The sequence below is a fragment of the Sciurus vulgaris genome (genome assembly GCF_902686455.1).
Source record: "Sciurus vulgaris genome assembly, chromosome: 5".
In the NCBI taxonomy this organism is placed as follows: domain Eukaryota; kingdom Metazoa; phylum Chordata; class Mammalia; order Rodentia; family Sciuridae; genus Sciurus; species Sciurus vulgaris.
The window spans coordinates 57,799,389-57,815,959 of NC_136465.1; the positions used below are offsets into that span (position 1 = coordinate 57,799,389).

The 16,571-nt window shown below is 38.8% G+C and overlaps 1 protein-coding gene across 8 annotated transcripts in view; it reads right to left on the reverse strand.

The window, feature by feature from the left end:
- Nucleotides 1-317: 317 nt before the first annotated feature.
- The window catches only part of UNC5D (unc-5 netrin receptor D), a 533,325-nt gene continuing 517,071 nt past the window's right edge, over nt 318-16,571 (reverse strand). For all 8 annotated transcript variants that reach the window (XM_079139085.1, XM_079139082.1, XM_079139081.1 and 5 more), the window contains 2 exons: nt 14,788-14,966; nt 318-2,984 (listed from right to left, as the gene is read on the reverse strand). In XM_079139085.1, coding sequence (XP_078995211.1) covers nt 2,780-2,984; nt 14,788-14,966 — 384 coding nt within the window. In that variant the 3' untranslated portion in view covers nt 318-2,779. The remainder of the gene's footprint in view (nt 2,985-14,787; nt 14,967-16,571) is intronic.

Here is a 16,571-nt window from a genome sequence, read left to right on the forward strand (position 1 = left end):
CACCCTGGTCTGTAAATCTCACAAACAAGGGTTCTTTTTGAAATTCCATTATAAAACAGGGCACAATGCTGACATGCAATGACCACAGACTTTCATATACTTATACAGAAATCTTATGTAGCATCCTAGCAAAACTAAGAGAATGTAAAGAAGGAAACAAAGTGAACTAAAAGATGCATTGACTGAAACTTGGGCTGAAACCGAAGGTGAATCTCTCAACTTCTTCCTCTGTTATTGTTTGTGATATGAGGTTCAATTGCATTTATTAACCCAGACCAAAAAAAAAAAAAAAAAAAAAAAACTCACAAAAACCCAAAACACACCCCCAAAAAACAAAGAAACAGGAAAAAACAAAAAACCCAAAATGCATAAGAGGAAATTACAAAATTCAGAGGAAATTATAGAATTCAGATTCAGGGATCAATAATCTCATTTCATTTCATCCTAAAATAATCAAGATAGGATCCAAGCAAAATCATTTAAACTTTTTATCTGCTTTAAAATACAAAAAAAATATACATAAAAAGTCTAGAAAGGATCTATGTGGATTCACAGAATAGATGAAACTATTATAAGGCTAATTAGGATGAATTAAAATAAAAGTTCTCCAAGATGCAGATTCACATAAACTCTACAATGTTTTAAATGATCTATTACTCAACAGTTAATGCAGATTCCTTCTGCAGCCAATCATGCTAGTGAACTCGAGTTTATTGTGAGCGACTGAACATCTACTTACACCTTTCTTTCTTTCAAAACTTATACCAGCGATGTGAAGTGATTCACATTTCCATGCTGTCTATTATTCCCTAGAAGGAATGAACGAGTTGAGCACACTAGTAAAAGGGTATTTTCCTGATCTAGATATGGCATTTTGAAAATATGCTTGACAACTGTCAAGATGTCTAAGATGATTTGTTTGTTCTATATAAGCCTTTGGTTCCTGAGAAAAGCAAGATGCTTTTGAATTACATGTGGCAAAGCCTTCTATCTAATACAGGGGACCAGATATACCACACATTAGAGAAAATGGCCAACACACTTAAGAGTTCTTCAATGCCTTATCCACGGTATCATAAACTCAACCTGTCTTTAGGTCTTTTTCACTTACAAGGAGATTCACAACATTTTTTTTTTTTTAAACAAGGGATCTACAAAACATTTAAAAATTGATTGTGTCTCCAGTGCCATGTACTGCCCACCTCCCTCATTCTCTGACTACTTTTAATAAAGTAGCCAATCTCTATGTAGCTGACTAGCTAGCTGCCTTGGGGTTAACCTAGGTCCTTGACTTTGGTTGTCCTGATGATGGACAGCTAAGGAAAACACACACCAGAAGATGAGCTGGAGCATATCTGCTCATCTTTAGTCTACCAGGTATCTTGTCAAAAATGATTAAAGAGGCTAAAAAAGAAGGAATGAAGTATTAAGATAAGGATCATGAATTATGGATGTATCTCAGTTCTGTACAATACCAGGGCCTCCTGTTTTAAAAGAGAGTCATAAAGCAGTGGCCACATGTTAAAGGTTCTGTGGAGAAAGAAAGGGTACTTGGTGAGGCTGAGTAGTTGGAGCCTGAAGCTTCCTGAATGATGGGTGTTGTTTCTGGGACAGGTACTCCTCAGGTCTGTTTATTCAGCTATCATATAGGACAAAGACTACCTGCTAATTTCCCAAGAGGTGAAAGGAGGATGACCTATGTGGTCCTACTGAGAGATTCTGTGATGGTATGGTGTCAGAATGTTAGAAACTTTCCAGAACTTGGATTGGAAAGTGCAGTAAAATTCATAATTCCCTTGTTACAGAAGGGGTGGAGAACTGATCAGCACCCTCCTCTTAGAATTACAGCTTTTTTGAGGCCCATGACATCTGTAGTTCATGTTTCCTTGGACTTGGCCTGACCCGTCATATCTCCATATCCATGTAATAAGCTGTGTTTCAAGAGCACTCTGCAATTTGAGAGGTTTAGCTGGAAACAGAGATGCTGCTGTTTGGTTGAGTTAGGAGAGATAAATTTCCATGTTGAAAAGTCTAATGATGTTCCTTGAAACCTCTCTACTCTGATGGTTCAGAAAGGGGAGAAATGGGTAGATTTGTCTCTGGGAAAAAAATGATGGTAAGGTACATCATGGGAACTAGTGTGTGGACTCTGACTTTTCAGTCTTATCTCCGTTCAGTGGCTAGTATAGACAGGAAATTGGTGCTGGTGTGATGTATTCAGACTCTAGATTCTAAACGCCCTCTTTGACGTTGGGAAAGTCATACAAATGGGTTGGCAACCCTGTTTTACTTCTAAAAGTCAGTTTTACAATGATTCCTGACATTACAAATGCCAGTTAGTAGAAAACTGACAATCTGGTACCAGAATCTGCTGGCCCTGTGGGGCACATCATTAAAAACCTGTTTCAAAACATGCACTTAATCAATCTCTGCCTTCAGCTTTATTGTAGCTCATCTCTTTTCATAGCTACTTCTGTCTAGATATGCCCTCACTTCTATCCTAGACACTTCAGATCTGAGGAGGGCATCCAGTGTTAACCTGCATGTGATTCAGAGGAGAAGATAATACCCTCTTATGTCTAAGAGAGTATGTCCTTTTATCTACTGGCATGTTTGACCTATAGAAAAATTCAGTTTCTTCAACAACTAGGGAATCTCACTGATTACAAACAAAGGCTGAATTCCCCAAACGCCATTGGGCAGAAAGCTGCCTCTTTCTCTCCCATTTAAAGCCAATGTCCCAAAGCTGGCCATCCCTCTGCTCCTGAGAGGAAGTGGACTAAAGTCCATTCTGCCTGCTGTAGTTGAAGTCGGCTTCATCAAGCTGGGATTCCGTGATGTTCGAGAGTTTCGTGTGTGTCCTCCCAATCTCTTCAAGGGCACAGGCCAGGGAGTCAAGGTCACCATCATGCTGATGACGAGCTTCCCACAGGTTCAAAATGACAGCAGAGGGGCTACTTTGTGTAGCAAAATAAGATAAATTCCTAGATAAACAAAAAGCAAAAGTGAAATGAACAAAAATCACCATTAGAAAATTAAAAGTGCACTTAAATAGATATAGTAGAGGTGGAGAGTTACACTAAGGTGGGTGTAGGGCAATCTAGTTTGTTTCCCAACACGCAACTAAAACTGGTCTTCAGAATGTTACCCTTCCTGTCTTCCAAGTCTGGCCTCAGTCCTCACCTTCTGTGGGCTGTGTGCACATGCTAGGCTCCCCCCTCTTTGCTCTGCATTACTTTAGGTAGGGATGTAACTCATTCCTATTGCTTTAAAATCTTTCAGGGCTTTCTCCCTTGGTAAACAAAAGGGCTGTAAATGTTTGATCTTCAATTGCATTTTCTTTCCTCCCTCACTGCTAAATCTGTACCTCTAGGCTTCCATGTTCATGTAAGTTAGTTACAGATCTTTAAATGACCTTGGGGTTGCCCCAGTGACAAGTCCCCACCTCCTCAAACTCAATGCAGCAGAAATCAGGATCATCTCTAGGCATCCAAACTGGTCTCCTTTCTAACTATAATAAGTGCTTGAGTATTTGCAAGGGTCTTTCTAATCTCTCATACCAGGACTTTGTTTTGGACCAAGCCATTAACATTATTTATTCTTTTCTGATCTACTCATCAGCTTCACTCTTCTCCATTCACAACTACTTAACCCTAATTTATATCCTATCATAGTCTATTACTTTATGGCCTGAATCACAGCAAATGCCTCCACAAACTGTCTCCAAACCCTCTGCCTAATATATGCTGTGTTCTATTTCCTCAATCCTAAGAGATTTACTCATTTTTCAATGCCTTCCTTCATCAGTCCTAAACATAAGTATGACATGTATGTGTGTGTGTGTGTGTGTGTGTGTGTGTATGATTCAAACTATCTATACACACAACTCTACCAGGGAATCTCACTGACTTATATTTATATTTATATATGAATATATAAAAATTTATATATGCCCTCAGTCTTTTGCTCCTTGGGTCATGGGGTGGACAAGTCATATTTTGCTTTTGGCTTTTACTCAGTTTATTCTGTTCACTAGGAATGACCACTTCTGTTCTTTGCACTGTTTTGCAGGATCATACACTCCTCTAATGTGTGGCTCAAATCTCATTTCCCCTTTCTTCAAAATGATTTATGTCTTCTCTGAACTCTTTTCATGCTGGTGCTTAAAATTTCATGTGACTGCAATGGTCACACATTTCGTATGGGTGAACTTTGTCTTTCCCATTTGACTACTAACACCTGAAAGTTAAAGGTCATGTGTAATAATTCTCTGAATCTGCACCAGCACTTATCAGAACAATGACAGGTGTTTATTCACTATTCACTGGGTGAATAATTGATTCCTGCAAGTCCTTTTCAGATGATATAGTATCTTCAGTGGAAACAAAAAACAAACAAACAACAACAACAAAAAAAACTGGTAACCTTTTAGACAAAAACTTTGCTATGACGAAGACTAAGACAAGGCAAAGGATTAAAGGTCATTGCTTTTCATGAGGACTCCTAGAGTAAGGACAGAAATGCTATCTCTCTGGTCAAAGTCTGATGAATTACAAGATTTTGCAGAGAAGCGACTGTTTGGGGGATGATGCTAGTTCCCATGACCACACCTGGCACACAATCACAGAGCAGAGTCTTCTAGAGATGACACTGGGAAGAGAAGACAAGTTTTTAGTGACATATTATCACTTGTGCTCAGATCAGCTTTGAATGAATAAAATGTCATTTTTATCCAAAGATCTTAAGAGACTGTTTACAGTCAGTTAGTTGCCAAAAAGCATAAATATTGAAGTTACTACAGGCACAGTCCACTAATATGAACCTTTTTAAAGTGAGAAGACCAGCTTAAGAATTCCCCTGGTTCCTCTTATTTAGCAACTTTGTTTTGAATGTTGGCCTTTCCTTCTGGCCCTGGGGGGAAATTGCTCTGTCTCCCTAGACAAACCCTCACTGACATTCAGGCAGGACACAAACTGAAGGAATTGCTGGGGAAGAAGCCCACCGAAACCTCAGTGGGCTCTGGCTGGCCTGGGTGCCCACTGCTTTTCAAATCCATTACCAAAATAATGATATGGACATACTTTTGTCTTTAGGATCCCAATTGTTGCTTCAAGAACACCAACCACAAAAGTCAGCAGCGCTAGCTTTTTCATAATTTTACTGAGGGTTCATGCCTCATATTTACGATTGAACAGCAGTGGTCTTGTGTTCTTTGATAGTAACTTGAATCCTTGTGATCCTGTTAACCCTAAAGTTAGATTGTAATCTGTGATATCAGGGGTTGACAAGCATATTTTGGGCTTTGGAGCTTCTGTACTACACCACGGTAGTGAAAAGGCAGCCACTGATGATACAAGTGTGAATGTGTGTGGTGGTCATCTTCCAATAAAACTTTATTTAGAGACACTGGAATTTGATGGTCATACAATTTCTATGTGTCACCTGGTTTTACTCTTTTGATTTTTTTTTTTTTTTCTGGTCACTTAAAAATGCCAAAATAAAGAAACAAAACAAAACAAAAAGCATTCTTGGCTTGTAGCTACAAAAAATAGGTGATGGGACAGATTTGGTGCATTGGCCACTGTGCTGGCCCCTGTCCTAGACTAGCTTATAATCCAAACTGAGTCTAGAACAAACTGTTATTTGGAAGAAGATTAGACTGGATTTCCTGCTTTTGCTGCATTTGAAAATAACAAGCACCTACACAGACAGGGTTGCTGAATCCCAGGCTATACATCTGCCTTAAGCACTCAGAGAGCTTTTTCCTTTGAAATGTTTAGAGATCTTTGATACTTCAAGGCATGACAGGAAGACTGGGTCATAAAGAATAGAATAAAGAATATGTTTCTAAGGTGAAGATTAGTCTTCCTCCGAAGACAATTTTAAAAAATATTCATGAACCCATGGGGGCTGGGGTCAGAGATATTCAAGGTACACCTGCCTGCAGGGAGCAGAGCAAAGTTGGAGAAGTTCTGCCACCAGCCATAAGGCTCTGAAAAGTCCTGCAAATGTCCTGCTTTGAGCAATAGGCACCCACAGCTAAAGAAAGCTAAGTAATCAAAAGAGGCAGAAATAAAACCCTCACTTGGCACAGGTCTCTGAACATATTGTAGAAAGTGAAATGTGCTTCCCAAAGCTAGTTTTAGATTTATTCTTTGAAAATCTGCACAAGCGCACTCAGCATAACACATACAAATTTCAACTTCCTTTTAATGTTAGTAGATTCATAGAGGAATATATCAGTCTTACTAAAAATAATACAATCAGCTTTGCAATTAATAGGCATCCTATTAAACTGTATTTACCTGTCTATAACATAAAAAGTAATATATAAAAACACCTAGAATCTTAATGCAATCGGCTGTTCCTCAAAGACAGCTATATTATTTTACTGGGTTCAGGTGTAAATGCACTACGATTTTTTGAAAATTGGTCATCTTCATATACCACCTTTTTGAAATTATTCTGAACCCTTTCTCTGTGACCCAACTCTCTTTATAATAATATGGGTGCACTTGGCTACCATCAGGTAACGCACAAGCAAGTCAGGGAACATTGTTACTACCACAAAATAGAATACACAGCAAGAGCTGATCTTAAGCAATTTCCTGAGTGTCTTTCTTTTTTTTTTTTTTTTTTTTTTTTTTTGCGGTGCTGGGGATTGAACCCAGGGCCTTGTGCTTGCAAGGCAAGCACTCTACCAACTGAGCTATATCCCCAGCCCTTGTCTTTCTTTTTGAGTCTTTTTTTTTTTTTTAGTTTAAAGAAACCTAAACATTAGCAAACAAATGGCAAGCCTGAATATTCAAGGGGAAGCCTGAAAATAAATGTAATTTTTTTCTTTATAGAAAGTTTTAAAGAAGCAAATGTTTATTACACTCACCTTAGATGCTTTAAATTGTTACTTTGTTATGCCCTAAACTTCAGGAAATCTTTTTTTCAAAATCTTTTGTCATTCCAAATTCTGATCAACTGAGGTAATTTAGAAAATTCAGATTTACTTTTTGTGGTTCCATAAAAATATTATATATTATGCAGTTAAGATGATATAATCTCTGAATATTATGAATATTAGGAATTTACTTTGGAACATTCTATACCTTCAGTTCAATTCGTTTGCCAAAAGCCCTATAGACTCCATGAGTTTATCATCTCCTTTGGAACTCCCATTCAATGAGTACAGATAAACTATAAAATACATGTAAACAAGCAGATCAAAGCTTATGCTAAGGTAGTTGAATAAATTTATCCATGTAAGTTCACTGAGTACTAATGGTTTATTAAATTTAATTTTGTTTTGTTGAGCTTAAATGCTTTCTATACACCTGAGTTCCCAGGGGTTTATTTTATTACCATGATTAATTTCATCTTTCAGACTTTCCTATCCTCATCCCCTGGCTCCAATTAAAATTCCTTTCTTTCTATAGAAACTGGGGCAGAATCAGAAACATGAATCTGTATCAATTTCACTAGCTAGGCATGGGCCAACTTATAAAGCCAAATTTTTATATAGAATCTTAGTTATCAAAATACATCTTCAAACTAATAACTGTGTTCAACTTATAATGAAGCTCACTTTAGAGTTAAGGATTTTTGGAAATAGTCATTGGGTCTTCTGTTTTCTTTTGGGGGCAGAAGGTGAAGGGCAGAGAGGAGAATTGAGGGTTCATGGTAAAATTCTGCCATATAGGGTATTTATAGATTATTGCAACACAGGGCTGATTCCAGAAAAAGGAAAATGGACTATTTTTTTTTTTTTTTCATTGTGAAAGCCTTCAGGTCTTCCAGCATTCCTGCAGTATTCAAATGCAAATGCCTTAGGGACTAGTACATCTAAATCCTCAATCAGTTAACAAAGGGAGGAGATAACACTAATGGAGAGGAAGGCACATGTTGGAGGCTTTATCTTAGCCCTGGGGAACTGTACTGAAGAGCTACCAAGGGCACCCTGCACTTACATGTGGCCTATAAAGGACTCCTTTTCATTCTAAATTCCAGATAACAAAGCTTTTCTTTTAGTTACTCAGAACCATGCTACCAGGGGGCCAATATACCAATCCATGAGCTGTAAACTCTTCTTGTGGCTAATTGTGAGAATAAAGCCCAACCTTCCCATAGAAAACACCTCACACTAGTTACAGGCCATAATTTTATTCAAAATTTGGGTTTTAACTCAACACGGTTAAACTGAAGCGACCATTTGCACCTGTAACATGAAAGCAGCAAGATTTTAATACAGTGTTGTTATTTATATCTAATTCAACCTTTCTAAAAGTCATTATAAAGCATATTTTGGAAATATATTCTGAGTAGTTTATCAGTATAAAAAGTGGAATCTAAGTTGAACTGCCAGTAATAGATTGGGAGACATCATTATAAGAACAGTGCATCATCCTACTGTATATTATCAAATAGGGAACTGAAACACAGTCATAATGAAAAATTATTAATATCTCTGCTATCATCCTACATTGTCTCCTCTAAGGAAAGCCTCTTATGTGATCCAAAGCAACCCTCCATAAGGTTTTTAAAAATGCAAATAGAAGAGAAAAACCATTTTTACTGAATACCAGTAATTGGACACACCATAAACATTTGGCCCACTCATCTGAACTTCCATCCCTAAACTTCAACCTGCCTGGGTACTCTACAAACACAAAGCAGCCTCAGGATGAAGCAAGTCAGTGTTTATAGACTCAATAGACATAGGCAACTCCAGACATGGGCAGTTCCACACATCCCTGCCCAGCCCAGCCCAAGTGTGCTATGTTAATTCTTTCAGGACAGTTAATTTGGCAATGACATTTCCTTTATAGTTATACTTTTGCCTTTCACTCCTTGTTGAAAGGGAATAACAAATATTCTCTTTCTGCGGAAAATACATTAAAGCCCCAGGGCCTGGAAGACATCTCTGGGTTGCCAAATGAGAACAAAAGCCAGTTGTGGTCTGTTTTCGATTCTCATATAACCCTATGACAATTTCTCAATTTGGGAAATGAAAAGGAGATGAAAACCACCAATTCATAATCTCTACTTTTCTTTGAACTGGCATATATCATGAAAGGAATAAGTTAAACTCAATTTTCTATTAAAATCACCTGGAAACATTTTTGAGAATCCTCAGGGGAAAATAGAATGACTACTGTTGATTCCAAGAGAAAAGATCATGGTTCTAATCCTGAACAAGGGAAGGATAAAATATTTATACCCCTTACTTTGAAAAATTAATTACTATGTGTTTCACTAAAACCTCACACATAATGGAAAAGAAATAGCCCCTTTAAGGGCCCTCAAATAGATCAGGTAAAATCATTCTCATGATTTTACTCTCTCAAATTCTAAAGACATCTCCTTCAGACATATGGACACGGTCAGCCTTTTCAGCACTGTTTGAAACAGTATCTGTCAGGGTTCATTTAGGCTACCAGGCGGCTTTTGCATGTCCATGTTCATCTTTTCTGAAAACTGCATTAGTTTAATAGAGGAAAAACTATTCCTTCAAAGACCAGCACAAACTCACAACTGCTTACAAAAGAAGTGACAACACCCCTTGGAGCTTTCAGTGGGAGCATAACTTTAGCTCTCTTGGAGGAACATAAAAAGCTTCTTTTCCATATTGCCTTCATATTGCCTTCAGGACGGACACCTGCCACTTGCAAAGCATATACAGCTTGTTCATGGCTAAACTTGTCCCAGGGCTGTCTCTTTTCAGCTTCGTATTAGTGGGCATTTTCATGAGTCATTGACTTTAGTGGAATAAAGCCCAAACACCCATACTTTGCTGTGTTGGGTCCCTCTGGCTTCACTGTAAGGGTCTTTCAAGTTCCAGACCCTGCATAATAAGTCCACTGGGCCAGAACCAGAGAATGTGATTTGAGGTTCATTGTATTTTGCCTCCAAGGACCTATGTAATGCTACCTCCTGATGTATTAATTCTCCTTATAAATGTCATGAAGATTGTTTTTGGAAATGGCAGCCTCACACCCATTTTTAGTACTTAAATATTAGGATGTGTTTTCCAGCCTCTAGCCTGCAGAACCAAGAAAGCTTAGTGTGGAGCAATCATAGCAAACTCCTAAAACACAGGAGTAAAAACAAAGCAGACATTCTGTATGTGTTTTGCACTCATCTTTCCCTTTCTCTCTTTTCCTCCCTTCTTTACCCTCAACTCTGGCTCTGGGACAGGCCCACCTTCAGTGAATTCTCAACCACTTATTCAGAGCTAGACTAATAAGGAGCTTTGTGACCTCCACTGTCCTTTCTCACTGCCCTCTGGTCATTTCACTGTTCCTCAGAATCCAATTAAGAGGGTGGACAGAGGGAATGAAAAGACATGACCTCAATGTGAGAAGATTCTGCTTCTCATTAAAGGTCCTTTTAAAAGATTTGGTGGAAAACAAGTTGCTATACCACTGATCATCAGCCACAAGGTTTGAGGACTTTCATTTGCTCAAAATTTTTACACCATCATTCATTAACCCTGACAGTGGAAATACATTTGATCCATTTTAACCAGATGATCAGTAACAAATATGTTTCCCTGGCAGTGCTTACAAATTTCCAAATACATATGTCATTATTAGTGAGAGACTGGAGAACACTGTTAATCAGTTGTAATTTATTTACTACTTTTCCATTTTAGAACATTTTCTTCTGTTTTTGGCTGCATGCCTTCTACTCATCCTCCCATATCTTATGTATCTTCCCATATCCATGTGGTCAAGATGGATGTGTTTTCAGAAGAATATGAAATCATAAGGAATATGGAAATCATATTCTTACAAAATTTTTTACAAAACTTACAAAAGAATCATCTCATCATAGAACTCTAAGAAGGGAGGAGAAGACAGAACATCTTCATCACATCAGCCAAACAACTTTTAATTAAGACTAACTATGAAAATCCCTTGATGCTGATTCTTATCAGTTTTGTTTATGAGGAGGTAAGGTTTTAAGGGCAAATATACTATCCTATGAAGAGTTCGTGTCATTCATTCAAGAAATATTTGCTGAATTTTCCCAAAGTAGATGGATCTATCTAGGTTTTACTATAACTGAAAAAATTTAAAAGTATCATAAAAATATAAAGTACCATGAGGGTTTAAATGGGGAGGAATACTTCTACCTGAAGCAGGTAGTTTCAGGTATTATTTAATTGGTTACATCCTCAGTTACGTTTGCACCAATCACTTATGGTTAAGAGCACTGAAGTAGAGAGTTATTGTAGCTCAATTTGCAGACTAAATGCACACTCTCAGCTTTGAAGTGCAGCAAGTATGGACACTGAGTAATAGTCAAAGTTCCCTCACAGAATCAATAATTGCAACTGTTGTCTACAACATTCTTTGCTAGGTTGTGCAGTATATTTAGCTTGACTTGTAAGCTAGGCAAGTTGTAAGGCCACCTGTGTTGCCAGTGGTACAGTGTACACTACTGTTAGGCCTCACAGTCTCATCCATTGCCAAGTCTTCCACTTTATACTCCCTGTGGCTTCTTTCCCATTTAGATCTCTGTAAAAATTTGTTTGGCAAAACAGGGCAGATTGTCACCAGTGACATTTATATTACCAAAAGGAGGGTAAGAAAACATTTTCACTGGCAATAAAATAAAAACAAATGTTTTCCTGTATCCCCTTTGAAGAAACTTCCTTCATGATTTGGAATCTGTTACTTTATCAGCTGTTAAACACTTTGGGAGTTTGAGAGAGGGGAAGAGTCGGGTAAAAGTGTCATCATAAGATCAAGGTGGGTTTATTCTTTGAATAGAAATATTGACTATGTGCTTCTGTTTGGCCCCTGAGTGGATGAAATCCAAAATTATCAAAACAACTTTCCTACCCAATAACATTGGCATATGGATTTCCATGTTTCAAATTTATTTGTTTCACATTCAATTATATCCAACCATAAGAAAGTAAAACAGTGATGGAGGATTACACAATAGGAAACTGTGATGGATTGTATCTGAAAATCCCCTTCATCACACACATTTCTTTCCACACAGGAGAATATATCTCTTTGGCATATCAAATTAAAAAGGAAAAGAAACTTAAAATTTTCTTTTAAATAAGAATGGGAATTAACTAACATGGTAGTCCTCCTCATCTGCTTCTCCAAATGTCTTGGTGGCTGCCTCTGCCATGACCAGGCTAGCTCTTCCACCCTGAGGAGGCTTAGTGCAGAGCTGAAGCAGAGTACTTAGCTCCAGGTACTATCCTGATGGACACAACAAAGCCCTATGGACCTTTTGCTAAGTGAGGGCAGGCTCCTTCAAGTCAGGGGTCAGTCACTGTGGATTGTGTGGCAAATAGGGGCCATTGCCTGCTTTTGCAAAGAACATTCACTGGAAAACAGCCATGTCTATTTGCTTATGTGTCTTATTTTTAGGTCTTTTCATGCTACAGAGGCAGAGCTGAATAGTTGCTGAGTGCTGGCCACACATCCCATACGTTCCCAACTACTTACTGGTCCTTTAGAGAAAAAAATGTTTGCTACCACAAAGCTCTAATAAAATAAATAAATAAAAAGAGGAAAAAAAAGTTTGCTGATCCCTCATTTAAGTCTTTTTTCACTGTACAGTGTACAGTTAGGCTAGGATTAAAAGCTAGAGAATAAAGAGGGAAATTCAACACATTAACTATGTAAGGTTTTGAAATAGAAGCAAATTACATGTATTCCCATGATTCTAATTTGGTGTTCATTGTGACAGTGTCGAGGAATAACTAACATTTGCTGGGGATCTACATATTCTGGGCACTGTGCTGGAAAATTTCCAGAAAACAGGTGTTTGAGTCATAATACAGGGAACTGAGTCTTTCCTGGAGATAGGGTTTTAGTAGGGGAAAACAGCAAACCAACACTTCGTACCATGTGCTCAAGTTTTATGACTCTAGACAGTGGAGGGGGCAGTTGCTCCAACACAGCCTCCTGATGCTCATTACTACCCAGACACAAAGGCTGTTGAACTTAATCTCCTAATTTGAAAATATACTTTCCCTACTGTTCAAGGTCAGAGATGGATGGCTTTAGACACACACATTGCAGATCTTATGTCCGCTGTAAATGCAGAATAAAATGGAACAAAGCAGGAACATACACATGCTCATTCTGTAAATTAATGGGTCACAGATACTTTGTTGCAATTATTTTTTTTCTAAATGGAAACTTAAAAACCATAAACTTTAATAGATTGGATTAGAGAGTTAATGTACTCCCAGTTCTATAAGTTGCATTTGTAGAAAGACAAACACAGGGAGACAGATAGTGACATCTTCAGGAAGACTAGGGTTGGTGGTAGAACCTGGCCTATTATGTAGATAATTCTCTGCCCAATGTGCATGTGCTTGCTTCCTCTTGCTCTCTTAAACTGAATTATGTTCTCGGGATTAGGTCTTCATTCTGTGTCCATGTCAATCAGAAAGTGAAACTTGACATTACCACAGTGTTCTTAGGTTATAAATGAGACATCTCTTCCTTCACCAAAGCTTCTGGGTATTCAGCCTAATGTTTTTTTCTTATACATTCATACCTTTTTGTACTCATTCATTTTCAATAACTGCCATTTTAGGAATGTGTCTATTCTCTTCCGTTTGCCCGTCTCTGTAAATTCATTTTCTCTGATAGCCGTGCCTCCTACTGTTTTCTAGTGCCCTCTGCCTTGAGACCTTAGAGTTATCCTCAGATAACTTATATATTTTTTTCTTTGTATTTAGACACCTGCTTTTGTAGGCTGAGCTTGTCCCCATTCAGGGCTAGCTGATGTCTAATGCCCCTCATGTTTGGATTTTGGATCCCTCTGGGACAGAGAATAGCACTCCATCCTTTCTTGGCAGACATCTACCCTCCCTCTTAGAGAAGAGTCAGGTAGAATGTCCATGGAAACACAGGACAGAGGAAAAAGAAGAAGAAATGACAGAGCAAGGCAAACAGTAAGAAAATGAGGCTTTGTCTAAAAAGGGAAAGAATAGTAAAAAGAAAGGGAAATAAAATAATTCTGGCAAATCTTGTTGTCTTTTCTATTCATTTTGGGGGCCTGCAGAGGTAGGCTGGAGAGAGAGATTTCATTTGTTAAGGCCTCTTCCCTGGAAGCCATCCCTCAAGCTGAGCCAAAATCCCACTGTCCATCAGTGCGGCTCCGGATGATGTGCCCCTGCCTTTTCTCATCTAAAGTAATAGAGCCCATTATGAATCTCTCTATTCTTCCCTTGACTCAGCTGTGATGTTACTGCAGTAATAAGCAGTGTCAGTATTAGCAGCTGACTCCTTCAAGGTGTGTAGGTAACCTCTGGCCTGTTCAGTGCCCTCTGACTTGAGACCTTAGAGTTATCCTCAGATAACTTTTTTTTTTTTTTTTTTTTTTTTTTTTTTTTTTTTTTGTATTTAGACACCCGCTTTTGTAGGCTGAGCATGTCTCCATTCAGGGCTAGCTGATGCCTGAGGTTACATGATGGTGGGGAGGAGATGTGTGAAATCTGCCGCTTTGTATGGTGTCTCCAGCTTTAGCTATGTTCTGATCACTCACAGGCATCCAGATGACAGAATCTAAGCCTCTACTTCAGTGACCCAATTAGCAAACTTGGATGGGACCAGAAGAAAAGTAGGGCTTTCCCACAGTGTCCTCAAAGGCAGAGTGGTGTGGCAGGAAAGACGGTACCCAGTGTCACCTTAGTGGGACCACATATGAAGTAAGGCCTGAAAAACCTATAATGACATCATGGTTACCCCACCCCAGTTCTGTTTTTTAAAGTTCTCTTAAGAAAATTATCTTTCAGAAGTTGCCACCAATTACCTGTTGATGCTGTTTTTCTGTGCTAGCATCTGCCAGTCCTTGCCTTTGGCATTGGGGGTATCAAATGTAGCACAAATCCGCTGTCTGATAGAGTAGGGAATTTTGAAGGCTTTGGGGCCAGTCTGTGCAGGGAAAGTGCTGTCCTCTTGTGCAAAGAAAGTGATGGTTTCTCTTTCACTCTAGAAACAAAATAAGGGATGCATGATCAGATTCAATGGAAGTATTACTGGCAATATTTTCGTTCCTGAAAATCTGTGTTAACACACATGCACAAATGCTTGCCTGTCTGTAAAATATATTGACAAGTTCCCATCTCTTCTAAAATAATAAATTTCTCTTGTGGTCTAATAAATTGTGTCCTGGAGATTTACAGCAGACTGTTCCACTCTGGGAAATCACAAACACCAGCCTCCAAAATCCAGAGATGTCAGGTGAGAACAGAATTAGACATATCTTTCCCTCCCTCGCTCCTCCCCTCCCTCCCTCCCTCCCTCCCTCCCTCCCTCCCTCCTTCCCTTCCTCCCTCCCTCCTTCCCTTCCTTCCTTCCTTCCTTCCTTCCTTCCTTCCTTCCTTCCTTCCTTCCTTCCTTCCTTCCTTCCTTCCTTCCTTCCTCCCCCTTCCTTCTTTGCTTCTTTGGTTCTTTGGTTCTCAGGGGTAGATCTAGAATTAGTGGGAAGCAGCTTCCCAATGACAGACAGATTGGGGTTCAGTGTAAGGAATGATCCTTTGATGGTCATCATGACCAAAGGAGCTGGCTGGGAAGCTCCTAGATAGGAAAGCTACACAGCATTGATTGTGTGTTAATCATGCAAAAAGCCTGTTCTTTCCCTCAGTCCTAAAGCTGTGTGATTTTGTGAAGAATATTTTGCTCTCATTTCTGAATAAAATCCCTTTGCTGAAGCAGAGCCACATGACATCTAGATTAGCTCATGCAGTGATACAAGCTGGGTGGCTTCAGACTGATATATGCCCACCCTGCTTCTAATGTAGAGCTGTCCAATGAGGAATTTCCTATCTAACTGCATCACAGCAATTCAGTCATAATATCCAAAAGGAGTGCAGCAGAAATTTGTTAGATTGCTACGGTTGTTGATGAGTTTAGAATTCTGACTAACAGAATTTTAAGGACCAGAAAATATCTGATTGACTCACTCCCATACTATTACATATTATAAAACAGGGGGTGCTGCTGAAGTAATTACAATCCCTAATCAACTGACTTTGAACTAATTAAGAGATTCTCCTGGGTGGGCCTGACCTAATCAGGTGGACTTCAAAAGAAGAAGAACTAGTTCTGGTCTGGAGGCTTCTCTTTTGCAGGCCTACAAGAAAGCAGATACCCATGCTGTGAACTTTCTATAGAAGGAGAAGTTTGGTTTGGAGCAGCGGGTGACCCACTGTCAACAGTCAACCAGAAAATGGAGACTTGAATCCTAGGGGCACAGGAAACTGAATAGCGTCAAAAGGTAAATAAGCTTAAACTGTGAGCTCCAGAGGAGAACATGACTCTAGTCCCCACCTTGATTCATCATTTGAGATCTTGATCAGAGAACCCTAATATGCCATGCCTGGACTTCTGACTCACTGAGATATTAAATGGGCATTATTTTATTATGTTACATTTGTGATAATTTATTATGCAGCAAAAGAAAAAAAGTAACACAATAGAAAATTAAAGCATTAGATCTGAGATTGGGTTCAGGGACCAGTTAGGATGGTCTAAACCCCAAGAAGCTGCCCTGTGCATTAGGAGCCAGTCTGTTCTGTCCTCTTAAATCAACTC